At 38.3% G+C, this 20,873-nt stretch overlaps 1 protein-coding gene across 17 annotated transcripts in view; it reads right to left on the reverse strand.

The window, feature by feature from the left end:
• LOC124162523 (Golgi reassembly-stacking protein 1-like) overlaps positions 1–20,873 on the reverse strand; it is a 70,842-nt gene that overhangs the window by 43,191 nt on the left and 6,778 nt on the right. For 10 of the 17 annotated variants that reach the window (XR_006865601.1, XR_006865600.1, XR_006865591.1 and 7 more), the window contains one exon: positions 14,248–14,338. The exons of 1 other annotated variant lie outside the window; for it this stretch is intronic. Coding sequence is in view for 3 of the 16 variants with exons in the window: in XM_046539094.1 (XP_046395050.1) it covers positions 14,248–14,338 (91 nt within the window). In the remaining 13 variants the exon portion in view is untranslated. Of the gene's footprint in view, positions 1–14,247; positions 14,374–18,931; positions 19,045–20,220; positions 20,272–20,873 lie in introns of all 17 variants that reach the window. 6 more of the 17 variants (XR_006865592.1, XR_006865594.1, XR_006865589.1 and 3 more) reach the window with 6 other exon arrangements.

Genomic DNA, 20,873 nt, shown 5'->3' on the forward strand with positions numbered 1-20,873 from the left:
GCTCATCAGAAAATGTTGTGGTGACTGCGCTATCAACACTTGCAGATTCACCTGATATCGCCGCACTGAAAATACCTGCTTACCGTTTAAATTCTGGAACCAACCGGAGCTTTCACTGAATGTCTCGGAGCGATTACCACCCTCGTCTTTTTGTACTGATTCACTATGAACTTTCCGTATGTGTAGACCGCTTGGTTGAAGCTGGTGCAGCTGAGGTCACTGATGTTTTAACTTCGTCTTTATTAAGAATAAGGCATCGTGCGTTTAAACTTCCAAGCAATATCGCTTTGACGCTCTCCATTTTCAAAGCAATTGACTTCTTCTAGGTTTAAGGTGTTTCTTGATAAATTCTTGATTTTTCTACACGCATTCCTATTTTTTGCCATATTCTTTTGGTTTTTACTCTGTATGGCTCTATCTAAATCACCTTCTACCTTTGAACTGTATTCCTGAGACGCAGAAGGCCTACGACTGCGGGGAGGGAGCGAAGCCATTGTGTTTGAGGCTCTATAGCGGACCCTTTTATGTGTTGATGCTATTGATTCATATGCAACTCGGCCACCGCTCCATTTCTCCCCCGTGAATACTGATGACCTTGAAGGCTATAGCGTAGACCCTCCACCTGGAAGTCAATCGCCCGATATCCTATGACGGCAAAAATACATCTCAAACTGTATTGCTTAAAAAGAAACTCATTTCCACCAGCCTCACGCTTGATTAACCCTTTCACTGCTGTGGACGTACCTAGTACGTCCGCACGGTAGACTGCGGTGGACGTACTTTTTCTTCCTCCCTGCCATGCGTTCAGCACTTACGCCGAAGCACTTCGAAGGGACCCACTAATCCAGGACCCTTTCCTCGACGAACTCACCCACGCAGGACCGTCTCATCGGCCCTACCAGCGGGGGCCCTACCTCCGGAAAAGTGATCGCTCTGACTGAAATGTTTAAATCAATCAATAAATCCGATCATCAAAAAATGATTGTTTTCATCGCACTCCTGCCAATCAAGCAATCAAGTACGTCTTTGAACCGTGTTTCTGCGATGAAAAATAACGATTTTGTTAACTTTGTTATAATGATCGTTTTCCGGTGGTCCGCAGCCACGTTTTGTTGCAAGGTTAGCAAAATCGTTATTTTTTATCGCAGAGACACGGTTCAAAGACGTACTTGATTGCTTGATTGGCAGGAGAGCGATGAGAACAATCATATTGTGATGATCGGATTGATTGGTTGATTTTCAAAATGCAATCAGAGCGGTCACTTGTCGGGGGGTAGGGCCCCCGCTGGTAGGGCCGATGAGACGGTCCTGCGAGGGTGAGTTCGTCGAGGAAAGGGTCGCGGATTAGTGACCCTTCGGAGGGTGTACCACACCCATCCTGGAAGTACCTGCTCCATGGGCCCAGGAAACGCATTTTAACATTTTCGCCGCATGTGAGGAGAAGGTTTCCGGAGATTGAACAGCAGCGAAAGGGTTAATGATCTAAATTATTTATTACCATTCTGTTAAGGAGACGAGATAAATTACTTCGGTAGGCCGGCTATCTGGACCCAATGACGAGTAATACTTTTGGCCACTGCACAGCAATGGATTTCGATTAATATATAAACAAAAAAGAAGATTTGAGGCGAGCAATAATGTTAATATGCGTAAAAGATTGCAATTTTGTGTGCACTTAGCGCAAGTTCACATTTTATCATGAGAGCGTTTAAGATTTTGATTAGGCTACACTGCATTGCAATGTTTCCCTGAAGAACGAATTTGCGCTATATCAAAATTGCGCTATACGAGACATGGGTGTAGTGAAAAACCCCAATGAATGAACTCCTCTTCTACGAAACCAATTTTTGAAAACCGATTAACCCGGCGGTAGTCGCGCCCATTTTCCGAACATAAATGGTCGCGTGGGGTGTCTTTGACACCCCAAAAGATTTTCTTCAATTTCTGTCGAACAGTATATATTATTTAAAAATTTCACATCGCTACGCATCCTTTGTTTATTTAGAAATGGATACACTATATATTTCAAACCATAAATTCAACTTTTATTTTTTTAAGAAAATGTTTTTGAATACCCTATTTTCCAGTAGGCAGTCCCAGTTCCTCCGGAAAAAAATTGCCATTTTTTTGTTTCAGCCAAAGAGCACAGTTGAAATATTGAGTTATAAATACGTGGCATATACTTTTATAAACATCTATCACTGTATCTCATCATATTTTCAGCTTTGACCTCTATTTGCCTTACGTAAATACTAATAAATGTACTAAATTAATCTACTTATCGATATTGCATCGATTTCCCAAAATGTATTCTTGAGGAAAAATTTACGATGATATTATGGTCACTTTTAACTATTGAAATGCTCCTTTTACAAATTATGTATATACAGCATTGGAAAGGTAAACTAACAAATATGTAGTCCTCAACAGAAGTTCACTTTCATGCTATTGAAAAGTTTTATTGAATCTAAAGAATATAGAAAATAAATCATGTAAACTATTTATTTGCTTCTAATCACTTTTCAAAATTTTCAGGAAATGTGTACCACGCATTAGTTTCTAACAAAGTTCACAGTATATTTTTGTTTGTATATCAGTTGGAAAAAAAAACACATCTTCCAACTTTTTTCTTTATTTCTCCTCATCCTTTTCTCAGGCTCATTTTACGCATACTTCCCTATTTTTTCGAGTCTCTAGAGATCGTGTTCAATATCGATCTAATTTTACTGTATGGAAAAGTTAACGATCGAGTTATCTCACGAAGAAAACTTTTTTGCAATTCCTTTTATGAATTGGAATACCTAGGTATAACAAATGCACTGATATCAGCAGTGTTTGGCAAATGAAAGAAAATGGCCATGGACCCTCTCCCGATGTTCTTGTTCGTATGATAGGTGCTGCCTATTTTGTCTAATGTGGCTAGACCTCCTTCAGTGCAGTTATAAAAGGTCAATATTTCCGGTATTCTTTTACTATCTGTTCGTCTTGGATTCATTGATAGAAATAGCTGAGAATTGTTGGCGAAAGAATTACATTCTTTGACCATTTTACGACGCAGGAAACTAGTGCTTTTTTCTTCCTAAACCTAAATAAGCTGCTATTTTCTTCTTTCTCTTACATATACGACATTCAACTGCTAAATCTCTTTTATTTTTTGCGCACTGTTCACGCAACCATCAAATTATTGCTTGGAATTTCATCTGCTTGCGGAATATTATTGAACCAGTAGTTCAAATTATATTCTTCCCGTTTCTGTTTACAAAAGAAAACATTCGCTTTAACTCCTCTTTTGGACTGTTATCTACAAAAACTGGACACTCTGGTTGCCATCCTGAGTAGGTACATCTTCAAATACAATCAAATTTGCCAATGCAAAAATGTTGATGCTACTTTTTGCGGAGTTGGAAGGTAAATATTGCCTATATGAACATCTTCTTTGAGAAGGAATCAATTGCTCATCAGCTTTTTCTCATGGCCCATTTCTAAATGTTGCCGTGATTTGCGAGCAAATATCTCAAATACATCTCCACTTGGTGCTAATTTACCGCTTTTCGTTTCTCTACTCTAGCAGTCACGTTTCCGAAACGAAAAGATAAAGGGGAAAAGAGAAATATGTTATGGCTCATGGAGGAATAACATATTTCCACTCCTAATCCATCGTGGTTCCAAAACAATAAATCATTCAGTTACTCAGCTTTATTTACCCTGATTAGCAGTAAAATTCTATTCAGGAATTTTTAGTTTTTCCTGTCTGTTTCACTGTCTCTTTTACGAGAATAATTTTCAGTGACTTTCTCTACCTGAATATTAGTGCAATTTACAATTTTCTCTGCCATTCTATCAATGAACATCATACGAAAACAAACCATTCGTGTTTTGAATCAAATTTTTTTTTGCTAACATGTCCACACCTCTCAGTAACACTGCTACAATTTTATGTTCTTACGCTTGGTCTTGATCCCTGCGTATTGCATGTTGCAACTCCATACTTTACAACGTACATAAGCTCCCTTCCCTTTTACAAAAGTTCATCATCTCTGCACTGTTGTTCAGTGTAAGTGTCATGCGCAGCTATACGACACCCATCTTATTTTTCATCAGAATCAATCTTCCTCCCTCAAAGATTCATTCAAAAGACAAAGACTCTTTCTTTTACTCTAGAGGTAGCTGACATGTAGTATGAATTGAAAACGATGAATGTAAGTGTTATTGGGCCAACCTTCAATGGTAAATTCACAGAGACATGTAAATAATGATTTTTTTGAATAACTACAGCACTAACGTAATTGAACGAAGTCTTAAAAAAATCACTTCTAAAAAATCGCATTTTCTACAACAGTTGACGTCAGAAACAAATAATTCCTCCTCCTAATTTTCAATCAAAAGTCAAAATATATTAGCTTTTTCCTTTTTTCAGAAAGACTGCATGAATCCATAGAGTACTGAATGAACGTGCTGTAAGTATCACATGATCGATTTTTCGTGGCTCACTTCGAGAAAAATCACTGTAACATTATTAGAAATTACTTTCTATTTCTTTACATAAATTGAGGCAATAAATAAACCAATACATAAATATTTATTTATGCAAACATAAAAAGACAACATTCATGGCCAGTTTCAGAAAAAGTAGCTATAATATCTGATGAGAATGGATGAAAAACATTCAAGGCGACTATAAATACTAAGCAGTAAACCGTAGCGAGAACGGTCGCGTGGGGTGTCTGGCGCACCCCACTCTGCAGAGCTTTGACAAAAGTAACTTTTCTTAAAAACTTGCATTGATTTTATAATGATCTTTTACATTTATCCTCAAAAAGCTTAAAAAATCAGCTAGACGAGGTTACAGATCATTGCAGTCACAATTGCAAGAAAAAATGGCGCTTATATAAGGCTGGGGTGTCCGGGACACCCCACGCGACCACTGCCGGGTTAAAAAGCACGCAAAGTGATTGAATAATACGCACTTAGGCTTCCTAATTGTGGTCTCTGGCCCGCAATTTGCATTGCAGCTGAAGAAATCAGCACTGTTTCGAAGTGTGCGAAGGTAGAATGAAGATAACTCAAGCAGACTTGCTTCAATTTCCATGCCCCCAGGATGATGCAACGTGCGTATCATACCCGGGGAACAAACTCCCGATCAACGAAATGGCAAAATTTCGGTCCCTTGACTTTCGTTAAAGAGAGGTTTCACTGTACTCAGATTACTAGAACCAAATTTATTTTGCAATCATAACATTCTACGCACTCATTTCTTGTTTTATTTATAACATACTCAGGGTATCAATATCATATAAAAATAAATTAAATAAAGTGTTAAGAAGATAGAAGAGACCCTGATGCTTTTCTGAAACGACTACTCACAACGGTTACGTATATTTAGCGATGAGTCGGTTCCGCTACATGGCTCTCGGTACTGCCCCTTCTTGGTTCAAATTTCTACCGCATCAAATACAGTAAAACTTTGATTTTACGCAGTTGGAGGGACTGAAATATGGGCACTGTGTAAAATCAAAGTGTGTAAAATCAAGAGTTGGTATTGAGTTGGAGTATAGTTTCCAGGATAACACTTGCTCATTATTTTTAGAACGCTTAGTAATACACTTTAGTACAGTTCTGATTTAGGCCAGAAACAGAACCAGAAAGTCTCACACGTGAGGTTTCATAGTAAAGGAGCATGAAATCCTTTTCAATCGCGTCACATGTTTCCCCGATTCAATTACTCATTTGGAGGCAAGAAAATGAAGCCTAATAATCTTATTTACTCACAAGCAACACCACAGATGACATGTTACCTTAAGAGAAACAATGTTGCATTCCTGAACAATGTTTCCCATTGTTGAATTGCTAACATTTCTGGCACTAAGATTACTTCTGTTACCCAGGAGAAATTTTGGAATGGTGATACTAGATGCTCGCAGAGAAGCTAATTTTCGAAACTAATCTCACTAAAAGCAGTTTTCAGGAAATCCATTTAACCACATCCGGTGTTTAGATCACTTTTTTTTAAAAAGTGATCTAAACACCGGAAAAAAGCATTTTCCCATGAAATTTTAGCACCAGTAGATAGGATCTACCGGGTATAGCTTCTCTGTCGGCATTCTTCCGCAGATTCAGCGCCGGGACCTTCGACTCACAAGCTGTGTGACTCATCTTCACGTAATATTTTGCTTCCCCATATCTGAAAACAACACCGGACTCTTTTTGTAATTCGATTTAATGGTGCTAAGCCATTCCTCAGTTAAAGGGACTGCCTTAACACTCACGTCTTGAGTTTGACTTCTCTGGGTTACTTCAATGATTACATGACGATTGACGACGCGAGTTATTCTCCGAGGGATTAACTCCCGTTCCGTTAAAAATAAACGCTTGCCACCTGGCGGGGTGTAAGTTTCAACCATCTTTCATTTAAACCCACTGACAATGCGATACAAGTTGAGTCAGCTCTGATAAGCGCGCCGCGCAATTAACTTTCCCTCACCTCCATTCTCTAAGACTCGTCCCCGCAGATGTGGGGTTAGCCCGCGGAATGAGGGAACGCATGCTGCTTTTATCATCGTTTTGAATCACCATCGACTTACGTCCATACCAGAAGTACGACTTTTTTTTGGATCACCTTGGAAGCCAAAATTTTGGCACGGGAGGATTTTTAATGGATCATCTCACCGTTATATTTCGCCGGGGCGACGGAAAACATAGCATTGGCAAAATTCTAGAAAACTTTCCGTTAGGGCTAGATATTCCGTAGTTCATAATTCTGGATAAACGATCATCTACTGTAATTACAATCAATTGGTTATAAACAGCTCCCAACAATAAGTCGAATAATAAACGAAAGGTGATAATGTTAATATCTCCGGCGATCATCTGCCTTAATCAAAAGTAGTTACGCATACACGGCGATTGCCGTATGTTTTAGGTTTCGATATCCTTCAACGGCAAATTTGAACTAAGAGAGATATTTGCGTTCGTAAAGGAGACTGAAATATTACTGAGAAGACGCAGGAAGAAACAATAATTAGATTCGCGATGTTTTTAGTTTCTCGTTCAACAGCGCAACGTCATTTCAACCGTTCCTGTATTCATTTTTGCTACTCATTGAGACGAATGAATAACCTAACTTCATATTGCTCCAATCGGGATTTTCAAAAAAAGTCGAAAGAAAGCTGCGTAAAATCAAGAAAAGATGTAAAATCGAAGTTTCACCATTGCAATTCCCTATACTTTCCGGCCGGACTTGAGTGTCGCTGCGTAAAAACGAGACTTGATGTAAAATCAAAGTGCGTAAAATCGAAGTTTAACTGTACAGACAATGCTACATTGAGGCCGCTTTCAGACGAAACGACTTCTTGCCAGCTGCCGTTCACATGATATTCAGGCGGTGCTCAGAAAATACGACTCTCAGCAACGCAGTGTGGACTGCAATATACTGCGATCAGCGGAAAATCGTTTCAAGTGAAAGTGGTGTTACGATTGAATCACGTACACATACAGTAAATCTTCGACATACAAGCAAGATATGTTCCCAGAAATTGTTCGAAAGTTGATAAACCTATGCAAGGCAAAGAAAAGTGTTGTTATCCTGCAGAATGCAACACTGCATTGCAACTATGCTTTAATTCACGTCTGCTCAGTTTATCCATGGTGTCGCTGTAGCGGCGTATCGGGCAGTTTATTGTTGAGGTTGTAGGAACTGTGACAGTGAAGCATGCAAGTGAGTTGTCAATTAAAGTAACAATTTAAGCTACATCGCAGAATACAGAACATATTTTGAACTGACTCACTAGTTACAACAAATTAACGGATGATGTCATCAGATGTTGGGGGAGTTTCACTATAGATCCTGATGCTATGAAGTGTGTAAACTGTGCTCTGAGCATATTTCGCGTGGCCAATCAAATTCAACCACTACTTTTCGTATGAAGATTTTCACAGATTCTTTTATCAATGTTGGTGGTGGTTTTCGGGAATTGCTGCGTACGTAACATTTTCACACTCAACGTTTCACTCCTCCCACTGGGAATGTTATCAATGGGAGGGAAACCGTTCTCGTCCTGAGCTTATACATGTTTCGTTACCCATCGTTGACCCTATTTTGAATTTTAGGCGATAGCCGTCGGTCATTAGATTGGGCCAGGAACCCTCTCCCTGTGTGGCTGAGGTTATATATCCATCCTCCCTATTAAAGTTATTAGGCCTTTTCGCTATCTCGATGGATTCACGCATAAGACGCTGATGATATTCTACCGTCTTCGCCAATACCCATGTAACGTTAAACATTATTCTATGCCCAGGGCTGGAGGCCTAATGTTCAGCGACAGCTGATGCGTCCCACTGATGTAATTTTAACGCTCTTTCGTGCTCTTTAAGCTTTTGGGTGATTGAACGCTGGCTCTGTCCCATGTAGCTTCTGGCGCAGCAGCAGGGAACCTCATACACTCCCATGGATTGAAGGGGAGGATGGCTATCCTTCGGTGAAGGTAGGATATTTTGAATTTTCTTCACCGTGCGGAAGTGAGTCTTCATGTAGCCTTTTTGAAGGATCCTAGCGATTCTATCAGTGACCCCGGAGATGTATGGAAGTTTATCATATGTTAATTCTTCCCCTTGTGGTCGTCATCTTGAGGCGGGTGTCTTTCTTTCATCGCTCTTTTTATGAATGAGACACTGTAACCATTACCTTTCAGTGCCCACATAAGGTGTAGCATTTCACCACTGATATGCTCCGCATCAAACACGATTTTGGCTCGGCGGGTTAGAGTTTCGAAAAGGCCTGCATCATTAGCATATGGAGAGGGTTCCTGGCCCAATATACAGGCATCCCCCGAGTTATGTAAGAGATGCGTTCCGGCAGACTCTGCGTAAGTCGAAATTTACGTAAGTCGAACCTTTGAGTTAGTGCTTCAGAGATTTCGATCGGCGCGGTGAAATTCTCAGCGAAGAAATGCGCGGTAAATTCTCGGTGAAGTTTCATTCAATTCACTGCGATATTCATGAATTCTACTGCGTATTCTTACGTTATTAGATACAAAATTGATAAACATTAATATAGTCTGAGAGTTGCATCTCGAGCATTGCCAATCAAAATGCATAATATTATTCCCAGAGTTGACCAATCGCGTGGATTCAGGAAAGTACGTATCTCAACGCTACATTACTAAACTGAATACTTAAATTGATTCATTATGTTATAAGAAATATTCAAAATCTTAGAACAGAAGAGTAAGAATATAGGGCTCAGAATAAATGAGAGAAAAACCAAATACATGAGAATGTCGACCACGGAAGACAGAAGATGGACTCAAAACGTTACATTTGGGCAGTACAACTTTGAAAATGTAAAATATTTCAGCTACCTTGGTACTAATTTAAACTGTAAGAACTCAATGACAGAAGAGATCAACAAGAGGATAATGGCTAGAAATAGGGCTTACTTTGCTAATATTAAGCTCCTGAAGTCAACTCTTCTATCTAAGGAGATGAAATTCAAGATCTATAAGACACTTATCAGACCGGTCGTGACATATGGAGCAGAAACGTGGAGCATCTCCACTGGAAACGAGCAAGCTCTGCGGATATTTGAACGGAAGCTTTTGTGAAAGATATATGGTCCCGTGACAGATGGGGTAACTTGGAGGATAAGAACAAACAAGGAAATAGAAAATATTATCCGAGGCGAAGACATAGTGAGGTTTGTGAAGACCCAACGGCTAGCTTGGCTAGGTCATGTAAAAAGAATGAGTGAAGAAAGGGTGCCTAAGAAGATTCTACATGGAAATATGGATGGAAAGAGAAAAAGAGGAAGACCGAGGAAAAGATGGATGCAGGATGTGGAAGATGACATAAAGGCAATGAGGATTGTCAGATGGTGGGAGAAAGTGCAGAACAGGAGAGAATGGACAGGCGTCTTGAGGGAGGCCAAAGCCCATACCGGGCTGTAGTGCCAAGGAAGTAGTAGTATTATGTTATACTGCGATCTAAGGGCCCAAAGAATGCATTGTCTACCTACCTATAATCATTATATCTTCTGCCTTTTATATATTACGTTGATCGATGAATCTGGTGGTTTCACTGCCACAGTAAATACACGTAGTAGGAGTGTCTAGGATTACGAGCAAATAACACACAAAAAATACCAGTGAATAACTATATTCTTAGATACATTCACACACACATACACTCAATCTTTCACGCACGGAAACATACTTTCACTGTCTCATATCACAATAAAATAACGTGAAAATATCATCATTTCAATATTTACTTCGCTGGAAACATCGAAGAGTATTTCCAAAGCATGAAGCTAATTAAAAGTGAGCTTTTATTCAGCCAACTCCACCATTAAAGTGCAACAAAGTTAGTGGGGAAAAGCTTTCAATGACGCAATATTCATTTACAGATGCACACAATATGAGAGAACGAGAAAATGCAGCTTAATAAAATCTTCCGCCAGAAACATGTAAACAATTACACAATTAATATCGTGTGTCAACTTTTTCTAAACTTTTTCGTGGCGTTCATTGCCACCACTCAAAATTTCAATGCCGTTACGTGGGTACTAAACAATTCTTTTACACAATAAAGATTTCTGCTTGAACTTCATTTTCTTTTAATGCCACAGATGGAAATGTCCAAACTTAAGGATACAAATTTTAAATAGTAGAAAGTCGGAGTTCGGGTGAGCATCCTGTATAACAAGTTGTATCATACAGGAATGAGCGCAACCACATCCATCGTTAGAACTGCAAATTTTCCCGTTGATTGCTGACTTGGGATTTATAAGCGATTTTTCTGCAGAAATTAATGAAAATTCCTTCGAGGAATGACAAATATGGGTCACTTTGTTATTTTTAGCACGTAAAAAAACTCGATAACCAATCGATACCCAGACGGCACAGAACCCTCCGTATCTAATTCGTATGTACATAGTACCCATTGACTAAGGGGATACTGTGCTGCTCCGTCGCTTTTCGTCAATGGATACATACCATTCGCGGCCTGTCGACGAAGCGCGTACGCAGCATGTGAATGTCCGCTACTAAGCACGTACGATTGGATACATAGCGCGCAGGAACACGGCACTCAGGCTAATCTCAATCGATTAGGTCGAAATTAGTTATATCGTAACTCGCACGATCGAAAAATGTATCGAACGCAACACAATCGATAACTACCGACCGTAGCGAGAACCTTGATACGAATGAATTGTAAGTTCTCAATAGGTAAATAACACCATATCATGAATTCTAATTACCATGAAAGACTCACGACCGACAAAGTTTTTGTCGGTTGTGAGTTTTTCATGGTAATTAGAATTCATGATATAGTATTATTTACCCATTGAGAACTTACAAAACTTACTCGGCCACTTAAATAACTCTGCGAAAAATGAGATTCTCACGGCTAATTCACGCACCACCAGCATCCAGCATTGTTAAGTGGCTCGTACTTACTTGGAAACCTTGAGATGTTAATGAGAGTAAATTCTTATTAATTTTGACACTAAATAAGACATCACATAGCCCACGAGCATTAAAAAGCTTACCCTAAAGCCTGACGAAATAAAATTTTTAAATAAAAATTGCCGATGAAACAGGATTGCTGACACATCTGCTATTAGTATGATCGAATTCATCAAAATGCAAGCAAAAATTAACGTATAGTTCAGTCTCAGCTACTAAAACTTACCCATATCAGGCGCTAAAGTATTTGAAAAATTATTTGGGATGAGTAAAAGTCTCTAGGTCACTGCAGTAAATGTATCAACCTATTAAAAATATGAAAGTCCTGCCAAATCACACACTCTTAGATCACACCTCCGATTTTATACTTACTTTGCATGAAGTCACCACCGCAAGAAATTTTAAAGAGGCAGGAAAGAAAAAACCCACAGAAATACAATACATATATTATGTATTTTCTATTGTCAACCACAATAATATTTCCAATTTTCTCTTCTATCCCACATCTAATTTAGCGAAACAATTACTCTTATTCTCTTTCGAATAGAAAATTATTTAAAAGAGGACTGGTCGATACATACAAACTATCGTCAATACTTTCTCCGATGAACGTCCACTATCACTGCACCAACTTGCACAAATCAAATCCACATCCACAAATATGTCACTTCTGCCACAATGTCTGTCTTCTTGGCGACAGGTAACAGTGAAGCAATGGTACCTTCCTCCAATCTGGGCACCTTCCATTCAGCAAGAATTTTCTCCTCGTCTTCTCGTCCAAGGCCACAGATTACTTTCTGATATCACAATGGTGCAATGTGAAGCTCACACACCTAAAATTAATAAATAATAAAATACCATGTAACTTATTAGGTCAAATCATTTCCAATTTTTGGTATTTCTGCATGAGAAATCAAATTACTAGGCTCGTAAATATAGTAAATATTTGTATGCCTGATATTTTTATTGTTTTAAACTATAGCATAAGATAATTTGAAATGATGAAAGCCGACGTGTAATACACCATAGGGCAAGCTAAGAAGCAATATTCGATCCTATAAACTTGGCAGCTTATTCCTAGTTTCTCCTTTAACCACACGTTTACCGAATGAATTAATACAAAAAAGACAACTAAAATGCAAGAATTTTCAAAAGAATTGCTGCTACAATATTTTGAATCACCATTTTTAGTACTGAATAGCCACTTCTGACTTAAAATTACATCCAAATAATTACAGCGAGGTAGAGTACATACCTAACAGTTTTTCGTAGGGGTGAAATGTTTTCTTCTTATCGCCCAAATGCACTTCTTCTTCAACTCAGGATCTTTTGGAGAGCTAAAAACTTGAACCATATGTCCCGGAGTTTCCATTACATCCCGACAATACACACACGAAAGGCATTTATAACAAAAATATCTCACAAACACGTTTCTGAAGCCCAGTGAATGAAATTAAAGAATAAGGGAAACTTCCACATTACCAGACACTCTATTCTTCACTAACTTAACCACAAAAATCCCTGAAATGTAGTGAGACGTGACGTAAACGACGCGATCTCCAACGGCTTGTGAAGGCATGTGATCTTTCTAGGAGGATAGGGCACGATGGCACCAGATGGCACCACCCGCGAAAGAAAATAGTCCCAGACCGAATACAGTTTTATCGATGAGATACAATTTTATCGATGCATATGAATTTGCCAGTCCTCTTGCATCTTTTTTCGTCATTAAAGGAAATAAAGAAACAAAACCTTCTAAGTAACTTCCTAAGCGCGATTTTTGTATCTTGATTGTCCACCCTCGTATTTAGGTACGAAAACTTCCTGTGCCGTCTGGGTATTTTTTCTACCATAGGTTGTACGAGCGAATATCTATTTCTTCGCGCTCGCATTCGAAAATTAACGTAATCATTTGAAATACGGTTATCACTTACATAAGTACGGATTTACGTACGTCAAGACAAACGTAACTCGGGGGATGCCTGTAATGACCAACGGCTATCGCCTAAAATTCAAAATCGGGTCAACAATGGGTAACGAAACATTTATAAGCTCAGGACGACAACGGCTTCCCTCCCATTCTCTTGATAACGCTCCCAGTAGGAGGAGTGAAACGTTGAATGTGAAAATGTTACATACGCAGCAATTCCCGAAAACCACCACCAACATTCAACCCCTACTGTTTTCAGTGGATGCCTGTTTGGTACTGCACGCAATATTTCTACCAGAAAAGAATAAATAGGGTAAAAATGTTGAATTTTTAAAGTCAAAACCTGGAGAAAGAAAGTGTGGCTGCCTGATGTAATGTGACACATTGGTCGATCATGCATTCTTTAACAACGTGTTATTTAAACTTTTTTTTACTAGGAAAATAAAATTATGGAGACAATCTTAAGATTTTTTCTAAAGAGCTTTCCTGCTGATTTAATTCTTAAGTGAAATTATTGTCATTGACTTCTTGTTGTTGTTCATCAAAATTTGCCATTAATTCAGATAATAATAGTTTATCCTTGGAGCCGAGTATCGAGAACCAATGGGAGAGAATCGGACCAGTACCGAGAACCAAAAAAATTTAGGAACCGACTCATGTCCTTGGTTATTTTAGAGGCTTTTTATATTTCAGTGGAGTTTCAAGGAAAAAATTAAAAAAATGGATACTAGAACCAGGATAAATTAGAAAATTTTACAAGCTATGCATTCTCACAACATTTTTTCTTGAGAAATCACTACTTTTTATTAACTTTTATCTCGACTGGGGCCCCCAATCACCCCACAAAATGTTTACCGCTCTTGTGAAGAACCGAGTCAGCTCCGATAATGTAATCCTCGAAAGCTCGAAGTCCGGCCTCCTCGGCTGGCGACGATGGGTTCACCTCCTGGTGGCACTCAAAGGAAACACAAACGGTATCATCTAGACTCAACAATTAGAAACAACACTGTATTTTTCATTGTCTTGCAATTTGGAGTAGGCACCCTCCAAGATTGACTTCATCTCATTCGAGTGCAAATGACAATACCTTTTCCAACAAATAACCTATCCTCAAAGGTACTTTTTATTCAAGATCGACCGACTAATACCCTTTTAGACTTGCGAAGATTTTTAAAGACTTTAAAGTACATTATATTAAAAAATAGTAATAAAAAAGCAAGAAGTATCATTCAACTTTAAATTGAGTCCATAATTTAGTTTAAAGTTGAATAAAGGAATTAGATTTCATATTTCATTCAGGAATGGCAACAGTAAATAATTATAAATGGCTCTCTTAAAGGCTGATAATGTATTTTCAGCACGAACATTCACTGGTAATTAATTCTACTTACAGGAGAATGAGACTTGCAAATTCATAAAGAAGTCTGCTCAGCCAAATCTCATGAATACATGAGAGAGTATTAAAGCGTTCGTGCACTAAATACATCACATACATACTTCAGGATTACGAATTAAACCAAGTCTTATTTTCTTAAAATAATCATTATCGTTTTTAACGTTAGGAGATACAATCGAAGGAAAATACAAAGATAGTGCTAAATTTGAGCAATTGTGATCATAAAAGCTCACTGGTGTACAACTTATGTCTGCTAAGACTTTTAACACTTTGAGCGCTAACCGCTTAATATTATGCGGCGCGAGGTGTTGCAGAATTTGCGGGAGGCGTAATATTACGACGGGCATTTTGTTTACATTGTGGCGGCTCCCGCCTCAAAGTTACGCAGCTGGTATTACTCGGATTCATGCATTTGCTCTTATAGGTGAAGTTAATGCCACAAAGTCATATATTTCATCATATTTTTTCTCCTTCAAGACAAAATTTGTCTGAAGGTTTGGAAATCCCTACCTCGTTTGTCATTCGTGCGTTCTTTCGCCAGTGATCATGGAGCGAAATCTCGCCGACGAAGACATTGCCAATGCGTTGAATTGTTTCGACAGCGATGATAGTGAAAGTGATTTTGATGACTCAGATTGCGATGATGATTACATGCCCAGCAAAGATAGTTCAAGAGGTAATTTCCATTTCTAGCGTATAGTAACGCAACCTGCGTGACCTTTTTTTGACTTCTTTTATATATCTTTTGCGCAACATTTATTCGTACGATTACTGTTTTTCATTGTTCATATGATATTTAATATTAGACTCTGAAGGTATGAACGAACCAGAAATGGTGCAACAGCTAAGTAAGCGAGGAGAAGCTCAAAAAACAATGTGAAATCGTAGGGGTGCACCTAGAGGAAGACGGTCAACTAACAGAGGAGCGGGCCCGGGAGATATTTGGAGTGATATTGATGCAGTTCCCAAGGTTTTTATTTAGGATATGGAACTTAGCTTCTTTTCGAGCCTCTATTCTAACGATAATCTTTCCATCTTTGAAGTATGTAATCTTCACTGGTGACTATGGTGTGAAATCAAATATGTACTGGGCTAAATAGTTCAAGTGAGATGATGATTTTTTGAACATTTTTCGACATTGATTTGATAAATTGTATCAAGGAAAATACGAACTTATATGCAAGGCAAAGAATTGCAAAACTGAGGAGAGGGAACTTACTATCCGCAAAAAGCAGATTGCAATCCTGGAAAACAGTGACTCAAGGTGACGTAAAAAAGTTTCTTGCCGTTATAATGCACATGAGCTTTAGCAAACGTCCTCGTATCCATGATCATTGGAGTACTGATCCCGTCTTGGCGTGTGGCTTCTGTCCTGGTGTTTTTTCTAGAGATAGATTACTTGCAATCTTAGGAAATTTCCATCTTGCGGACAACCAATTATTCATTGAAAAACGCGTAGACCGTCACGACCCCCTATTCAAAGTGCGTCCATTGCTCGAGGATTTTCGAAATAAATTTCAAAAATCCTACCAACCTGCGGAGGATATAACTGTAGATGAGGGAATTTGTCCCTTTCGTGGTAGGTTTTGCTACAAAGTGTACATGCCTCAGAAGCCAAGCAAATATGGCATAAAACTCTACATGCTCCCAGAAGCAAGCAGTGGTTTTGTTTGGAATGTGGATGTGTTTCATGGCCAGGAAAACTCTGGATTGGCTATAGTCAAGAGACTTTTGGCTACGCTTGCTAAAAAGGGTCACACATTATATACAGACCGATTTTACACAAGCCCTGGCCCGTGAATTGGAAAGCCTTCAAACGGGATTAGTAGGTACTATCATGAAAAATAGGGCGGGGATTCCATTGGCAATAAAAAATGCTCGCCTATCACATGGATAGCATGTTTTCGCGCGACATGAAAATATATTAGTCCAGCGTTGGAAAGACAAACGTGATGTGTTTCTGCTCTCCACTCGACATACAAGTGACATGATCACTTTCAAAGATCGCAGAGGAAGGGAGAAAACTAAACCTGCGATAGTAATACACTATAACAAGAAAAAATTTGGTGTAGATCTAATTGATCAACTAATGAGTTACGGTGCCCTGGATCATCGATCAGTGAAGTGGTGGCGTAAGCTGGTATTCCACCTAATAGTTATGGCAGTGACAAATGCCACAATCAGTTAAGCCAAACATCCGTTGCAGTCACCTATTTTACGCAAAAAATTTGTTCGGAGTTAGTTACATTGGAAGACGAATCGCCCCTTGAAAACGCCAGAGCCGAGATAACTAGAATATCTGAAAAGCATTTCACTGAAAAAATTCCCGCACCATCAGGACAAAAGAAGGCTCGAAAGAGGTGTAGGGTGTGCTCCGAGAAAGGGCGAAAAACGACTGGGAAAGCTGCCAGAAAATGTACTATCGTTTTCAAAAGTATGTAGACACCCACGAGTCCCACTTAACTTATGTGGTAGGGTCGATAAAAACTTAGAAGGTTGGCACATAAGTTAGCCTGCATCTCTCACCGGTACGCCAGCAATAGCCAACGAGGACTGACGTGGGGGCGACCGGGCTAGCGAGAAAGGAGTCAAACTACAGGCTGAAATGCCCTAGCGGATAGAATTCGCTGAGGAAACTCACGTCCACGCTCATGTTGGGCCTTCGAAGTGTTTTCTTGCGAGCTCCGTGGCGAGGATTTCCTCTCTTCAGATTCATATTTGGACTCACCGTGAACACGGAATGTTTATGTGATTCCGTAGCTGAGTAGGATTACTTCACGCGCATATGATACACTGAAGTTATCGGGAGGTATTCGAATCCGAACCAAATGATTTTTTTATTTTGTGAAAGGTCGATTAATATCAAATTATTTTTAACAATTATAAAATTCTAAGCTTAGATTATTTTTATCTACAGCTTTATTTACAGCTTAATCGGCATGCAAAGTTTGTAAAAAAAATAATGAAATAAAGGTTTTAGAAGATAAAAGAGAACCTTATGCTTTTTGAAAGGGTTATTCGAAAGTTATTCTGGAGGATTTTTATATTTCAGTGCGGTTTTTAGGTACAAATATTCTAAATAGATAATAGAACCATCACACCTATCTAAATTTTTAAGCTATGTAATTTTCATTTTTCTTAGTATTTTTATTTACAAAATTGATACTTTTTATTAACTTGAATCTAAATTTTAAGAGCCAGAATAGCGTCAAAATCCATCTGTAGGCGTGCGATTTCCCAAAATCTTCCGGTGGAGGACCCCCTATCATGGGCCCTAGCCGAGGTCACACAATTACCCTTTCGTCCTTTTTTAAGGGTGAAAGATTTCATGTATCAATTTACTTCAACTTAATCCTTGGATATATTTGTATTTCGCACTCCTATTGGAAGAAAAGCATTGTTGCTTTTAATTACATAACTTCCCACACTGGTGAACAAAGATTTTGTCCTGGAGACGTCGCGACGTCTCCAGGACGCGTCTTTGGATGGTCTCAGACGTATTTTTTGGCTGATTTGGAATCTGGGCAGGGATTATTTCCATCACGTCTAGTTTCATTGGGACAGCTGAATGTATGTTTTTTCTTTTACAAAAGTAGTAATTTATTTCATATATATATCATAATAGCATGAACAGGTAAAAATAATAATTTCCTGTCATAACATGTTGTCCTACGAGAGCATGCCTTCCTGTCCCAACAAAATATATAATTAAACTTGCAGTAACCTATCATTTTTTTTGATGCAATGCATAATCAGCTTCCACTCCAAATAAGTATGTGACTGTCGGCGCGTAAAGACGTGTGTTTTTCATCTGCAGACGGTTTTAGAAATTTGTTGCTCGCAGGAAATGTCAGCTTATTACATTGTAATCGTTATGAAATGTCTTAGCTTTCATCATGGGGTCAGTCCGTTTCAAATCACCGAGGCCATGTTGTTCAGCATTTTTAATTATCCTGAATTTTTTTCATTGGTTCCCTACAAGTAGACAATCACAAAACACCATTTGAAAAAATTTACAAGCCATACTTTTTTGGCAGACATTTTTAAAAGGGGGAATGGGCCTAAACAGTGCGTGAACTACCACGATTACTTTTACTACGTGTGCGGTGAAATTACTTTGAAGGCTAAAAGGAGGAATATTACCTTTTTGAGACAGTGTTTTAGACTTTATTATGACTGTCCGTTGGGTGACCTGGATACAGGATCGGAGTCTTCTGCGATATGTAGCAGGTGTGAAAGGCTTCTCACTGGTTGGACTGATGGAAAATGTCATATGAATTTTTCCGTCCTCATGATTCGACGGGAAGCTAAGGATCATATTTCTGAAATCTATTTTTGTGAAACAGAAATTAAAGGAATAACACCACAGTCAAAACGCACTGTAAAAGATCCAAACAACCTAGAATCAACCCCACACTTGAAAAATTTACCAGTGGTGGAACCACACAAAATGTTGATCTTAGCGAATATTCAGAAAGTATCTGAGAATTATGGATTCGAAAACTCGAAAGACCCAATTTTTGGACCAAACATTTCTGATACACCTCATTTTATGACAAAAGAGTATTTAAGTGATCTATTGCGCAACTTAAATTTGTCTAAAAAGCAGAGAGAAATCTTAAGATCACAATTGATGGGTTGGAATTTGCTGGATCCAAATACAAAACTTTCTATGCATCCACCTCTCAATGACGAATTCAAATAATTTTTTCTCATGATAACAAAAGTTAAGTTTTGCAATGATGTTCTCTCTGTTATGGGTACTCTTAGTTTTGAATATAACACAGATGATCATTCAGTTCATTGATTCCTTTAACGTCATTTAAAGGCTGTTTTTTAACATAATGGAATTGAACTTCCCTCCAAAGCATTAGCTCATGGAACCGACATAAAAGAATCTTACTAGAATAGGCAGTAAATTTTTCAGTACCCAAAATTTGTGGAAAATTAGAAGTAGCTGCATTTTACTAGGCATACAGTTTCACTGCACCAAAATATTATTGCTTCTTCCACGATTGGGATAGCAGAGACAGAAAAAATCATTGCTTGAAAAAAGATTGGCTATAACTTAAGCACTCGTCACTGGATTCAAAAATGTCCTTTTCATCTTTTTACGATCCTAAAAACATTATTTTGCTACCTCTAAGTATTAAATTAGGGATTTTTAAAAATTTAGTAAAAGATATGTGTAAAAATGGTGCAGGTTTTACATATTTGAAACAAATGTCCAAAAAATCAGTGAAAAACAGATAATAGAAGGATTTTTTATTGGGCCACAGATTTTTTTTTTGAATAAGTGCTGAAGAATTCGGAATTTTGACAAAAAGAGTTCAACAAAAAAAATTCGTGGAAGTCATTCAAAAATGCATTTGAAGGTTTTCTAGGAGAGAGAATGGCTAAATATCACCACAATGGCTAAACATCCTACATACCTTGGCGCCGTTAGTGCTCAACACGATATGTGTTTCCACCAGAATATTTCACTGATGCACGAACAGCACCATGAAAAGTTCAGAAACATATTATCAGATTAGCGGTGGACACTGAAAAGGGATTCGTCAGAAGCTAAATATGCGAGAAAATTACGAGTGAGTACCCATTTTTCACATTATTTTATTTATTTACTTAAACTCCTTTGAATCCGATTGCCCTAAAAAAACTCAATGCGATAGAAAACATCTGGCCCAGTTTCGGAATCAGCCCGAAAAATACCAGAGGATTAGCAAAACATATGGCTAGAATAGGAAAAATTATTTTTTGGTTGATCAGTGTTATCGATAGTTTCAAACATCATGATCTACGGCTATCATTCTGATTTCACACGAGTGTATCTGGCTATTTATTGAGTATTGTCCACAATAGGAGTACAGATTTTTACCAATGGAAATTCGACAGTAGCAAGGACAAATTACAACCTCTGCCACTTCCCCTGCTTATTTCCACTCTTTGAATAAGTTTGTTTAGAAATAAATGTATTAAGGCAGATTGAGTCATTATTTAAAAATAAATTAGTCGCTTAAAAAATTTGGTGGTAATTTTTTTATTGAGTAAACTATTGTGTTGATGTTATCAATTGACCTTTCAC

This window comes from Ischnura elegans, chromosome 7 (genome assembly GCF_921293095.1).
Source record: "Ischnura elegans chromosome 7, ioIscEleg1.1, whole genome shotgun sequence".
NCBI lineage: Eukaryota > Metazoa > Arthropoda > Insecta > Odonata > Coenagrionidae > Ischnura > Ischnura elegans.